General features: G+C 39.3%; 1 protein-coding gene across 3 annotated transcripts in view; it reads right to left on the bottom strand.

Moving 5' to 3' along the window:
* The window catches only part of TMEM108 (transmembrane protein 108), a 393,284-nt gene that overhangs the window by 111,731 nt on the left and 267,663 nt on the right, over positions 1-13,890 (bottom strand). For all 3 annotated transcript variants that reach the window (XM_077811158.1, XM_077811157.1, XM_077811156.1), the window contains one exon: positions 9,449-9,534. In XM_077811158.1, coding sequence (XP_077667284.1) covers positions 9,449-9,488 — 40 coding nt within the window. In that variant the 5' untranslated portion in view covers positions 9,489-9,534. The remainder of the gene's footprint in view (positions 1-9,448; positions 9,535-13,890) is intronic.

The raw sequence follows: 13,890 nt of genomic DNA on the forward strand, positions 1-13,890 counted from the left end.
GATAGAAAAGGGTTTGTGGGAACATAATGAATGCTTCCAGTGACAGCTCTGGATTGCACATGGTTTATATTTGTTCATTTCTAGATTGTTTCCAGGCTTCAGTTGGCTACAAAAGAGGGATTTTCTTCTACAGTACTGCTATATTGATGGTGTATATCAATGTTGGGAACATATGCAGGGTATTGAAAGATATCATAAAACAACAAAAAGGAAGAATAGTTACAAAGGTATTGCAAAAATAAATTCAGTTTAACATGTGAAAATACTATCCAGAATCTAAATACAAAAGATATGAATTATTTTGTTATTAATGACAATGTCAAATGGACAAATATTTTGCAGTTACACAGGGGAATATCTGATAATGTATGGTAAATGTCTAAAAATTAATTATTTCTGCATGTCCTGCAGTAACACGATCTAAGGGATGCTTAGGTATTCATGTACGGTAGATGTAGTCACAGTCTGTGCTGCCATAAGAATTTTCCTACCAACCATCACTGAGGCCCTGATCCAGCAAAGCATTTAGGCACATGCGTAACTATCACGTGAGTAGTCCAATTGATGCTCACAGGACTACTCATATATTTACGTGCTTTGCCCGATAGGAGCTTGATTGCTACCCCATTGAACAACGTACTGAGTGCAAAACCATCAACGTTTTTGTGTTTAGGATGGAAACAAAGGAGGGGTTAGAAACAAAATTAATATTTGAAAGTGTGTTTTTATTTTATAACATATTGACACAAAGCACTGCCATTGCTTGAGGACATAGGAACAGGCTTTTACCCCACTGAAGTCAAGGGGAGTTTTGCCATTGACCTCAGTATATCTACACTGCGATAGAAGACTGACAGCAAGGCTGCAGTTGACCCGGTCAGCTGACTCCGGCCCATGGGACTCAGGCTGTAGGAGTATAAAACTGCAATGTTACTGTTCAGAGACAGGCTGGAGCCCAGGCCCCGAGACCCTATGAATGGGGAGCCCAGCTCCAGCTCAAATATCTGAACTGCGATTTTATGGTCCCACATCCTGAGCCCAGGGAGCCCGAGTCAACTGACCCAGGCTCTGAGATTTGGTGCTGTAGGTTTTTTTAATCGCGGTGTAGATGTACCCTGAGACTTGGTGCCATGGGTTCTTTATCACAGTGTAGATGTACCCAATAGGACCAGGATTTTGCCCATGGCTCCTAGGCTTCAGTCTGCCTCTCAGTATCATTTCTTCCTTCACTTGGCTTGATATTGTGTCTCAAAGACTCACACACGAGCACCTATCCTACTCAGTCATTACTCCTGAAGTTTGACAGATGAATGGGCCTTTAAAAAAAAAGGGAGTGGGGGGATGACACATTCATACGCCTGCCTATTTCGTTCTCACTCTAAAATCTCTCTCTGTGACAAAGCTTGAGGGAAACACTAAATCTGAAACAGAAGATTAGGCAGATTTATTGTGGTGGAAAGGGGACTGCATTATGACCAAAACATAGATAATTCAGAATGAAAAGAATATTAGAGATTCATTTTATTTCTTTAATAAGAGTGTGGGACGTTTCAAAACAAAAATCTTATATTTTTAATATTTCTCAGTTTTTTAGTCTGATAGCCAGTGAAGTTGTTAACAAAAATCTTCCACTTCTGGTGTGTGAATGCATGGAGACTACGAACACTGGGAGGCTATGCGTTTATCATTAGTTTTAAGAGTTCTTATATGAACAATGTCACTATAAGCATAAAAATGAAGATGCTTTATTCTAAGAACACTATCAAATGCTGTGTGAAAAGTCAGAATTGCCTGTCTGCGGCTGACAGAAAGAGCCAATATCACAGTGCAGATGTCTGTTGTCTTTTAATCCCAACTTCACTGTCACAGGTTTAAACTACAGCCTGGAAATACACAGCCTTGGGCCATATTCTAATGTCAGACCGATGGTTTACATCGCTGTATGTTTCCACAAATCTGAAAGGTTAGTGGAGGAATTACCACAATGTGTCAGTGGCTTGGGGGTCCCAGGTTTGCAAATTTAGAATTCATCCTGAATGAATAATGGAAGATATTTTCCACACTTTCAAATTTAGTTAAAACAAGTCATTACAGTGTTTGCTTTCTGTGAAAATTCTAGTGAACACATTTTCTGGCAAGAAGATTCACTGAAACAGCAAATTTAAAGTAAATACTGAAAATGTTTACATAAAGCAAGCTTCAAATTCATAATCACAAGTATGTGCATGAAGAACTGAATGCCAAGAGTTACATTCATCCAAGCAATGAACGGAAGTATGCCATGTGATCTACATATTCATGTCAAATACAATGAACTGCTTGTTACTGAGGCTACGCACCACACTTGGTAAGAAGAGGCACACACAATTGCATTAATTTATAAAAGCATTTCAGTTCACCTTTAAATGGTTTATTAAAAAAAAAAAGATTATCTGGATTCTTTTTTTTCCATGGGAGAATCACAACTGCTGAATAGAGAATGTGCCTTCATGCACAAGCTGAATAGTGACAGCAAAGTAGTGACAGCAGTCTCTCTTAAGAAGGTGCAGTTCTTGCTGAGAACTGTAAACAATCTTTAATTGATTTCTAGGGGAAGCCAGAGCATATTATTGCTTGCTGTGAGCTGCCTGACAGGCAATCTGTCACCAAGCCTTGTGACTCACAAATCTAAAGGCTCAAACTCAGCAGTATCTCAAGAAGCTTTGCAAGTGAAACACTGCATACCCAGCAGCTGTTTCCCTTTCCAATTTTAAGCAAAAAAACAGATGGAATCCATTGCTAGATAACCCCTCCCCAACATACACCTTGCCAAGGCCACCACCTATACTCCTGCACAGAAAACAATAGGAATATTCTCTTTTGTTTCTAAAAATTCCTTTGAATGATAGAAAGAAAACCCCTAATATCTGTATCAAATGATCTCCAGTATTTTTAAACGTATCACATATTTTAAATATACACAGCTAGATCCTCAACGGGTGTAAACTGAAGTAGGCAGAAACAGGACACTTTACACCACTTAAGGATCTGTGCCCTAGAATATATACGAAGGGCAAGATCAATCGGGTGACTACTCAAACGCTGTAAACGATGTGGAAGCATTTAGTGCATTGCAAGTATTTCTCATCTCTGCACACGATTAATATTTATCAGGCACCACAAGGGCCAGGTTGTGGCAGTAGAATCAGACTTTAGGCAATGCAGAACCATCTCCACCCCGAGCACCCCAGCAGAAGCTCCTGTATGAATTGTGCCTGCTCAGCATCTCTCAGGATCAGCTCCCAAAATGCTTTGCATTGCAGGGATACACTGATCTCTCTACACTCAAGCTAAAACATGGTACTTTATGTGACTAATGCACTCAGAGACAAGAATGGAATTCAATAGCAAAGAGTGACCAAAACTTCCGATACCAGCTCAAAAACCCTAGAAAGCAGAGAAGCAGGGGGATATGTTATTTTCTTTGATGATATAGATATAGATATACACATATGTACACACACACACACACACACACACACACACCCACACACCCACCCCCAGGAAAGGCCATAAAAATGCCTTACATGAAGAGCAATGCACACTAACCTATCTACACACAGAGGTCAGCAGCGAGAACTGGCATCAACAGGAGTCTATTCCTGTTAGGGGGAAAATAGTCACTGGGAGTTGAGAGTGCTGAGAACCCTTCAGAAGACACTCAGAATCAGGCTCTTTGACAAATATGCTTTATTCATTTATGGCATGATGCAAGTCATGCATCTTGGCAGCGGGTTAGACTAGATGACCCTCGCTGTACCTCTTAACCCTATGGCTCTCTGATTCTCTGGCAACAATTATCAGTCCCACTACCTAAATTGTACTTAAGTAGAGCACTGACCATGTGCTGGCCCTCTGTGCAGGGTTGAATTTCACTCCATGTGAATTAACAGGAATACAGGAAGGCCTCTATGGCTTAAGGATGAACAGAGTGAACTGCACTCAGAGCACTGGGAGAAAAGTGGTCTTATGGTATTCCACATTACGAAACACAATCATTCAAGAACATTTTGTTCAGGGAGGTGCAAAGGGACGGTTGTGCAAGTGGGAGTAATAGAAGGAAAAAACCTCAAATCATATCCTTTTAAAAGGAAAATTGAACTCTTAATATACAAAGCCAGTGCTGGAAGCAACATCCATATTCATTCATATTTTAATAGCAATATTGGAGCAAGTCCCCATATGAATACAAATCTCAGCTTCCACACATAGCTCTAGCAACTAGGGCTTCCAGACTGCAATCATATCCCATGCAAAAAGCCTGGCCAAAAGAAAGAAAAGTAAACTTTAGCTAATATTGCAAATGCTTAAAATAGGTCATATGCTCCAGTTCTGCATCCCCAAACTACCACAATAGGAGTTTGTTTCCACTGAAATCAATGGCAAAATTCCCACAGAATTTAATGGGAGCAGTCTTAGGACCCTAGTCAGTTTGACAGGGCCTAGTCTATGGGATCTATACATAGGGGTCTTTCCACTGACTTCAATGAGTATTGGGTCAAGCCTGTAATACAGAACAGTGAGACACTGATGCCGGGAAATGCACCAAGTGGCAATGGCATGAAGAAATACTTATAATTGGGATTTTACTTGCATTTATTTTCCAGATACTACTGCGATGGGTGCCCATACGGAACCTGGCAAGCTAGAAAAACAGAAATCATATCCTCATAGTTTTCAATAAAATAAATGCCTGAAGATAGAAGCATCATCCCCCACAGCTTGTGAGCCACAGGCTTCATCAGTGGCCTTTCTCTACATTTTTTGCTAGTTTATATACAACTTCAAATTCCTATGTGAAAAATGCATCTACAGTAAAACAACATGCATGTTTCCATTCTACAATATGCCCGCATTTTGTGTATAAAGCTACAGGGCTTAAATCACCACAGTAAGTTTTTTGTTTGTTTGTTTTTTAAACAAAGATATTGTGCTGCCTCATGGGAAAGTCATGCACATTCACCATTACAGAGGCAACAAACTTAATCCATAAATGTATCTAGAACAAATGGCAGCAAATTGTGGACAAATGTTTTGCTTTCACTGGTGCTCATCAGCACAATCCAGCTAGTGACATCAAAGCTCCTGCTAACAAAACAAAAAGGGAACAGGTTTCTTGAGGTCTTTTTATTTGTTTTTTAAACTTCTCAGAGATTTCAGCCTGGACAGTATATTTGAAGATGCAATTTGAAATCAGTGCTTCTTGGGAGAACACGTTACATGTTTAAATTACTAATACATAAATTATGAATGACTAGAGGTAAAGCAGCATAGCCCAGAATTCCTATCCTGGGCCAAATGTAGCTGCATAATTTTTACCAAGGCTACCTCCTGGCAACTGGAATCAGATCCAGGCTACCTACAACCACATTAAAGAACAAAAGCCACACGTGTTGCTATAACAGGGTTTTAGCACGGTTTTCCTGACCAGCCAATACGGATATTCTGTCTGAGAACCAAATTAGAATAATGTTACAAAACCTTTCTATGGACTGGCTAGATGGCTAGGCCAAGAATTTCAAACCTTGGTGTCTACAGTTAGTCTCCTAAATTCATATTTAGACTCCAACCTGATTTTCAAAAGACTTGAGCAGCTAACAGCTTTCCTGGTCTCATAATCAGGTAGGTGCCTAAATATTATTATTACAATAGCAACCAGACACCACAACCAAGATTAGGGCCACATTGTGCTAGACACTGTACAAAGACACATTTGGAGACTGTCCTTTGCCCTATTTAGATTGAAGAGATTTAAATTTAAATAGACAAAACAGGGAAACAGGCACAGAGAGATTAAGTGACTTGCCCAGGTCCCACAGCAGGTCAGAGGGAGAACCAAGAACAGAAGCTAGGACTGATGAAACCCAGTGCACTGCCATAGCCACTGGACCAGACTGCTTCCCATAGTTCAGATGCAATCCTCAGGGGAAAAAAATTCACTGTTCACACTGGCCAGGGAAGCCATGTTTAGACCCTACAGCAAACATGGTTGTTCCTAAAATAGACAGGGTTTGTCTCTCCAGCTACATGAACACTTTGTTTATTACATCCCAGTCTTTGACTGATGCAACGGCCAGAATATTAGAAATGGAACTGCGTGCAGAGTAGCCATAAAGGGCCCAAGTCTCCATTGCCCAGAACTTCATGCCGTCACTTATCCCAGTGCAAAGTGAGTGTAAAATGTTATCACACAAAAACGGCAGCATTCTGGACCCACGTCATACTGCTGTGAATGAGAACACAAGGTGCATGGCAATGGTGAATCGTCTCTACAGATGACTTACTCTATTGATGCATTCTCAAAAGTATATTCTTTTGCTGTACTGTAGTAGCAATTTTCCCTCCTTTGTGTAGATGAAATGTAAGGACTACATTATGGGTGCTTCCTCATGGCACAAAGGACATGTACCAAACATACACTAAAAACACTTCCTTCTGTTTTATTGTAAAATACACTCTTTGGAGATTGTAATTGAGGTTATGAAGCAATTGGAAGAAGCCTAGCTTAAAGCAATATGTCTATCTGATATAAATGACGAAATTGGTTTGCTGGGAATAACAAACAAACAAACAAACAAACCTTATGACCTTAGGCTCTATAAAGCAAACAAACCAATGAAACAGCTCCTTATAATAGCCCCGAATGCATGCATAGTATAAAATGTATAAAGAACAAGAGTACTTGTGGCACCTTAGAGACAAATAATTTTATTTGAGCATAAACTTTCATGAGCTACAGCTTTTTTTTTTTTCTCTTCCCACTGCATGCATCTGATGAAGTGAGCTGTAGCTTACGAAAGCTTATGCTCCAATAAATTTGTTAGTCTCTAAGGTACCACAAGTACTCCTGTTCTTTTTGTGGATACAGACTAACATGGCTGCTACTCTGAAACCTATAAAATGTATGTAACATTGGAATGTCTGCACCAATAGACTACTACAAAGCTAGGAATGGGTAATGCTAGCTACATTTACTATATACCATTGTTGAGTGCATGCAAATAAATGAAAAACTTCATTCAACTTGGATTAAAAATAATATTTTTACATTCCATTTTTCAAAGTATATCATGTAGTTTACTTTGCCACTGATTATTCATACAATTTCAGTACAGTTTGCTCATTCTTTCCCTCTGCATTTTCCAAGGTTTTTTTTTTATTACCTTCAAAACACTGCCCTGAAAAAAAAACAAAACACACACAGCAGAAAAACATCAAACTTTGTAACAGACTGTTTAGCGGTGCAAAATAGAATTACACAAATAGTCTTTATTATTAGATGGGCCTAGTTAAGACTAATATGAAACCACATTGACTTTTGACCCATTATACCAGCTGAGTATCTATCCCTTTGTGTTGTGACTGGTGATCCACTTTCTTTTTCCTTTACATTGTATTGATGTCATAAATAAAGAGGACAAGTATAACCAGGCTAGCATCATTATGACAATGAAGAACAGTAAATGGATTCCCATGATCATCTATAAAACATACTAATATTTAGAGTTATTTTTATAACAAACGAATAGAAGATATATCCCTCGCAGCTGAACTCTGGGTGCTTAAAGCATTACTATCTGATAAATGACCTAGCTGTCCTCCATGGAACAGAATTTTAAGTCCCATGCACCCATTCAAACAGTGAATTCTGGACCTCTAAAGATACTATTATGCCACAAGTTAAGACTTTTGCGCCTTTATAAAAGATTAGTTAAGTAGATTAGAAGTGACTGGGAAAACATCCCTGCAATGTGAAAAATGAACATAAAAGAGATCCTAATAACTAGGTTTCTTTATGGAACTGGGTGGCACAATATGTATCAGACAGATGAAAATTCTAATGAAGTGAGGTGACATTAAAAAATTCTACCAGAATGCTGTTGTGAACAGACACTTTACTTTGTAAAATATAATTAACAAACAATAAGCAATGATCATATTTCCACCCCTTGTTTTTAAATTTACTTTCTTTCTAAGTTGTGGAAGTGAATTTATTCCCCAGGAAAGTTGCCAGATTGACAGCACTGAGAACAGATGGATTCCATGTATATACAAACACATAAAACAGCAATCCAGGTTTCTTCCCATTGTTTTGCCTAACCCCTGATCTGGAGGGCCCATAAGTGTGGGAGGGTAATTCAGTCTCCATTCCATCTTTGGTCTTTATGTTGAGACCACCACCAAGGTTGGCTATTGTGATGTTTTTTGCCCACTGAGAACTAGGCAGAAGCCACTGATGCATTTCACATAGATTACGGAATAATCATTAGTTGATAACAGCTTTCCTTTATTACCAGCCCAAGTCAGTTTGAGCAAACAGTGCAGAAGCAAAACATTACATCCTGTGTAACAGGGCTGCCGCTAACAGAGCAACCCCTCCCAGCTAGAGAGTTCCCTTTGCAGCAGCCTCCTTCTCTTCCCCCTTTTCAGTGCCCCTTACAGATTCCACACAGCCTTTCTTATAAGACCAATCACCCTCCACTTGTGGCTGGTTTAATGCCCAGATTGACCAGTCAAGTCCATCATTGCACTACAAAGGTTCATAATTATCTCTGGTTCTTCTGCCAGCCACAAGGAGCTCTTGCCCTGCAGCGTGTTCTTCAGGGTGAGACAGATGTGAGAGGTGACCCTATGGAGTTTAACCTTCCTGACCTCCCTCTCTTGCCAGTGTCTCCCCTGTTCTGAGGGACAAGGCAGTCTAGATACTACCCTCCTCCAGAGTGCTCCTCCTGAATGGCTGAAAGAAAGCCCTACCCCACCCTACACTTAGGGTGACCAGACAGCAAATGTGAAATATCGGGACAGGAGGTGGGGTGTAATAGGAGCCTATATAAGAAAAAGTTCCAAAAAATTGGGACATCTGGTCACCCTACCTATACTACACGGCCCCTTAAAGGAATAGTGTCCAGGGTTTTCCCCCGTATCAAACTCCTGCTTCCCCTCTTCAACTGCCAGGCCATTACCTGGGCCTCTGTTCATTCCAAATCCTTGGAACAGGTCCTTTGTCCCTCTCACCCCCCACAGCTCTTCTCTTAAAGGGCCCATATACCCCAGTACCTCCTGCTACCAACCACCATTCCCAACCTTCTTACATCTCATTCCTTTGAGAATTCTTATGGCTTAGATGATTATTGCTCTGCATTTTCACCTTTGAATGAGACTCTGCTAAATCTGCTGAAGACCGAACACTTTCTTAACGTGCTTCCAAATGCATGATTGAACAAGGGACTTAAAGCACATGCCTAACATTACACATGAAGGGTCCCATTGATTTCATTGGGACCCTTCATGTGCTTAAAATTAGTACATGCTTAAGGACCTCCCTAAATTGGTGGTTCGATTACTCTTTTTAGAGAGACATTGAATCATACATTTCTCACAATAAATGAACAAACAAATCTCTACTTACGAAACAGTTGGCAATAGAGGACCTGTAAACTTCTCTTCATGGTATCCTCTGGTCTTGCTTGTCTGCCAGTTTATTCATGATTCTGTCTAGAAAATTAAAAGAATAAGAAAAAAATCAATGTTTAATTGCAAGAAGAAATTCCTCCTGCCAAGAGGCAGCTGCATAGGAAAGTAATGTAGGTTAGCAAAAGGGAGACTGGTTCCCTAGTCTTTGTTTTACACATTGTATCCAGACTCCCCAAACAGCACATTGGTACAGGCATGGTTGTGGTCAGAAAGGCAGGCACAAAACTGTGATGACAAAGCAAGGGCATAGAACATCAGCACTAAGAAATTATTCTTGTATTGTGCATGGGACTTGATAAACCCTGAGATTCTGCTGTGCTTAGTTAGCCAATTCACCCACTGATTTATTTACTTCAGGACAGAAATAGGTCCAGAATATTTAAAATGTGCATTAAAGATCCAATGGACAATGAAGGATCCTCTAGAGATTTTAGAAAAATATTGGCTATGTGTGTGCTATTTGAGGAATTTTCAAGATGAAAAAAATTAATTCCCAGGTATAGGATTTATCTGTGAAAATCCAGCACATAGCAAATTTATGGCCAAGTTACCAACTGTTCAAAAATGTTAGTTTACCATGGAAATGACAGTGGGTCTTTACCAGCATTGAAGCAAATGCAATCCTTTAATAGGAGTCTTAAAATGATACAAATATATTTTTGACAAATGTTGGATGGCCCAGTGGCTGCCAACCATGGTGTGTACTCGAAACCAATTCACAAGGAGTTTGGTGATCTTGGTCTAGTCCCAAATCATCATTTGGCCATATCACAAGACTTCCACTCAGCAGGCCCATTTCTGATTGTGGTTTTGGGGAAGGCCCGCCACTGGCATAGCAGAAGTGAATTTCAGATACCTCAGGTATCCATCTGTTTATATAGTACTCAACACTGTATTTTTGACCCAAAGACTTCAAATGAGGGATACAGGTGGTTGTGCTAAACTGAGAGTACCAAATTGTGCTGCTCAGGTATCACAAAGGGGCCAGAACCAGTGGAGACAAAGGGGATGGGATCTGCCTAAAGCTGTCCTCTTAAGAAGTCTCCTGGCAAGGGAAGGTTCTCAAAATGATGGTAGAGAAGTAGGTTGGAGCACAGTATTATACTGAAAATTTTCTGCTGGTCTATAGTCAGCCATTGTAACTTGGATCAGCCCCTAAGGTGCTCTAAATTATGCCAGAGCTGGGGTTGGAGTTGGGTCAGCTAGAGAACCAGGGAGCCATAAAACTGGCTCCATGGTAACTCTGCCTTTCTCCTGAGCTGAGCAGATCTTGGGAAAGTGGAAAAAATGTGTAGACGCACTATCTTTCCTCCTCTCCAATACAGTGAACACTGCAGTACCGTGTTGAGAAGTTTATGCAGCAACTGATAAAAATGTGTGCCTCGTTGCAAAATGTGTTTTCAATAACCTGCATAGATATTTTTCTCCTAAAAATATGTAATAATGAATCACAATCACATTGTTCTGCTCAAGGTTAAAAATAAATGCATAAATCAGAAGCACAACACAAATGTGGTTCCAAAATGTCACTGTGAATAATAGAGGGACGAGGGGGTTGAGGCAATATTTTTAACTGGACCGACTTCGTTCGGTGAAACAGACAGGCTTTCGAGCTGCACAGAGTTCTTCTTCAGATCTTGTCTCTTTTACTAACAGAAGTTGGTCCAATAAAATATATTACTTCACCCATCTTCTCTCGATAATAGCCTGGGACCAACACAGCTACAACAACACTGCAAACGTTGTGAATAATGTCATACTTGGTACTCAAAGAAAGAATAGCATTCAAAATTCTAACACTGATAGGAGATTATACATGGAACACTGAGGGCATTCTCCTGAATTCTTCTCAATAAAAATAATAATAAAAAAAAAACAGTCAACACTAAACAGCACTTGATATCTCGTAGCTTTCAGTTCAAACTTTTTCATCATCCAAACTAGTGAAGGCATTTAGCAGTCATTTTTACATGCTCTGGTATAAATCCTTCAGGGTTTCTTTAAGAGATATCTTGAAGACATCAGATATACCAGCCAAGACAATAAATAGCACTTCTCCACTGAATAAATGCCAAAGGAGTTTATGAAAACAGAAGAATCATATTTGACTTGCATGTGGAGGTCTCCTAGGATTGCCACTTTTATTGCCTCTGTTGTGCAACGGAAGAGGGAAGAGAAGTCTTTGTTATGTTATCAAATACAGAAGTTTATATACACAGTGACAATGATCACTCTTGCAGTCTTTCCTTTTATTTTTTTTTCCATTTTTAAAAAAAGTAGCCCTTAGTAAAATGAGGAACCTTGAGTAGTTTGTATAGTGCAAATCATTTGTGTTTTCTCCTAAATTAAAGTAACCATCACTGAATTTTTTAAAAATTAAATTGAATTGAGGTTCATGATGATGTTGGTGAAACCCACATATATCATGAAAACCCACTGAGGAGTGACCCATTTTTATTTTGGCCTGAGTTGCAAACGAAGGAGAAAGGAAGATTTTCTTAGTACAAGCAGGTGCTTTCCAATTTATATCAGAGGGAGCAAGATCAGGGCCTCCTGGCTCTGTTACTGCACTCATTGAAGTGAAAGGCAGAAAATCTGGGCCTGTATGCACAAACCAGACATACGATAGTTCATTACAATATTTTCCAAAACAGACACAATCACACAATTTTATGTTTAGCATAACTTAAATTAATATCTTAACCAAAATATACACAGCAGAAGATCCTCATTGCACAAACCACTTACGAGATCTCCATTGCCCTGTTTACAACTTATATCTAGAAGGATTTAAAAAAAAAAAAAAGACTAAAGCAAAGTGGTATAAATAAAAAGAATACCCTCCCCCACTCACAAAAGCTGCTTAATCACAACCCTGAAATCAGTGTAATGTGCCAATTGTTTTGTATTGTGCTTGGCCACAGGGATATAATAATCACATGTTTCTGACTGCCTGCTGGAATTATTTGCATTTCTTTACTATCCCCATTCTATTGCTGTCCATAGTGTTTAAGTGTTTACTGAGTGTAAATTCCATCTTGGTGTGTATAATGAATTATATGCTCTTGTATATTTAGATAAGAAAGAAACCACTCTATTTAAATGGATTAGGATAATTTATGCCTCTCTAAGAGACAGAAACTAGACTTGTGCAAGGTAAAAAATATCAAGCAGGGTTTTAGTTTGAAATCTTTCATCTTTATGTTGCTGGTGAACCTTCTCAGTAATGCTTACATAAAATTCTACACAGTAAACTGAGTGAAGCTCTATGGGCCAAACTCTGCCTTGACTTTACAACCCATTCCATTCGATTAAAGTTGTTGAGGTGAGTCAGGGCAAAATTTGGACACGAGTGGAAAAAACAAACACAGCAGGAGGAGGTCCTAGCATTTTAAAATCGTTTGGGTTTTTTGGGACATGTGTTTGGGAGAGAATACTTCTCTCTCCCACCCCAGAATTGTGTTTTTCAATGCATACAAAACATGGAACAATAGCAAGTCTGAAATGGCAAGGAGATTTTCATCCACAGAAAGACAATCTTTGCATAAGTTTGAAAACAAAAGTCATGTTGATTTTCTAAACAGAGGTACTGATGAATTTGGAAACCGAAACTAGGTTGATTTTCCATATAGACTGACAGATCCTACAACCCTTACTTACACTGAATAGTATTACTCAGTTGAGTAGCCCCATTGACTGTACACACTGGGACCAAAAGAAGTGATTAACGGCAGTATGGTGTGACAGAGCCAAATGGATTGCCCTACATTTGGGATCAGCACCAGATGCAATGGCTTTGAAAATGTAACACATTTTGGAAATTGAAATTGTTCTGTCCATCTAGGGAAGTTCAGACTCTTAATCTTTTCAAATTCAAACAGCTATGAGATTTCTAGCTGTGGGGAAAAAAAAAAAAAAACCACGACCACCCCAGAACTATATGTTATCCATAGTTTCTGAATTTGTTATAGGAACTGCACATAGCTAATTTCAACTAGCCAGACTGCTTTGAATATAATGTTTATATAGCTTCAATTAAAAAGTGATTTAAGCAGCACCATGAGGACAGTGGAGTAATCTTTAAAAATCCCTGATATGAAAGTGTAAGTTGGAAAATGAAATGTAGATAGACAAACACACAGAGAAGTTAAGAGAACGTTAAGGTTGCAAAGTCAAGTATTCAAAAGTAAAGAAGAGCCAGAATTAAGGTTGCCTGTGCAACCTTAATTTGGCCCCTTTGAGCATATGCATTATGATGCAGTCTTTAATTACACAAGGGCCATGAAACAGGCTGTTGTCATGATTTTCCGAGAGCAGCCTGAGAGAAATGACTAAAGCCTGCTGACCCCAGCCTTGTCTTGGAGATGGGACAGCAAC

Source organism: Eretmochelys imbricata, chromosome 2, assembly GCF_965152235.1.
Source record: "Eretmochelys imbricata isolate rEreImb1 chromosome 2, rEreImb1.hap1, whole genome shotgun sequence".
Lineage (NCBI taxonomy): Eukaryota > Metazoa > Chordata > Testudines > Cheloniidae > Eretmochelys > Eretmochelys imbricata.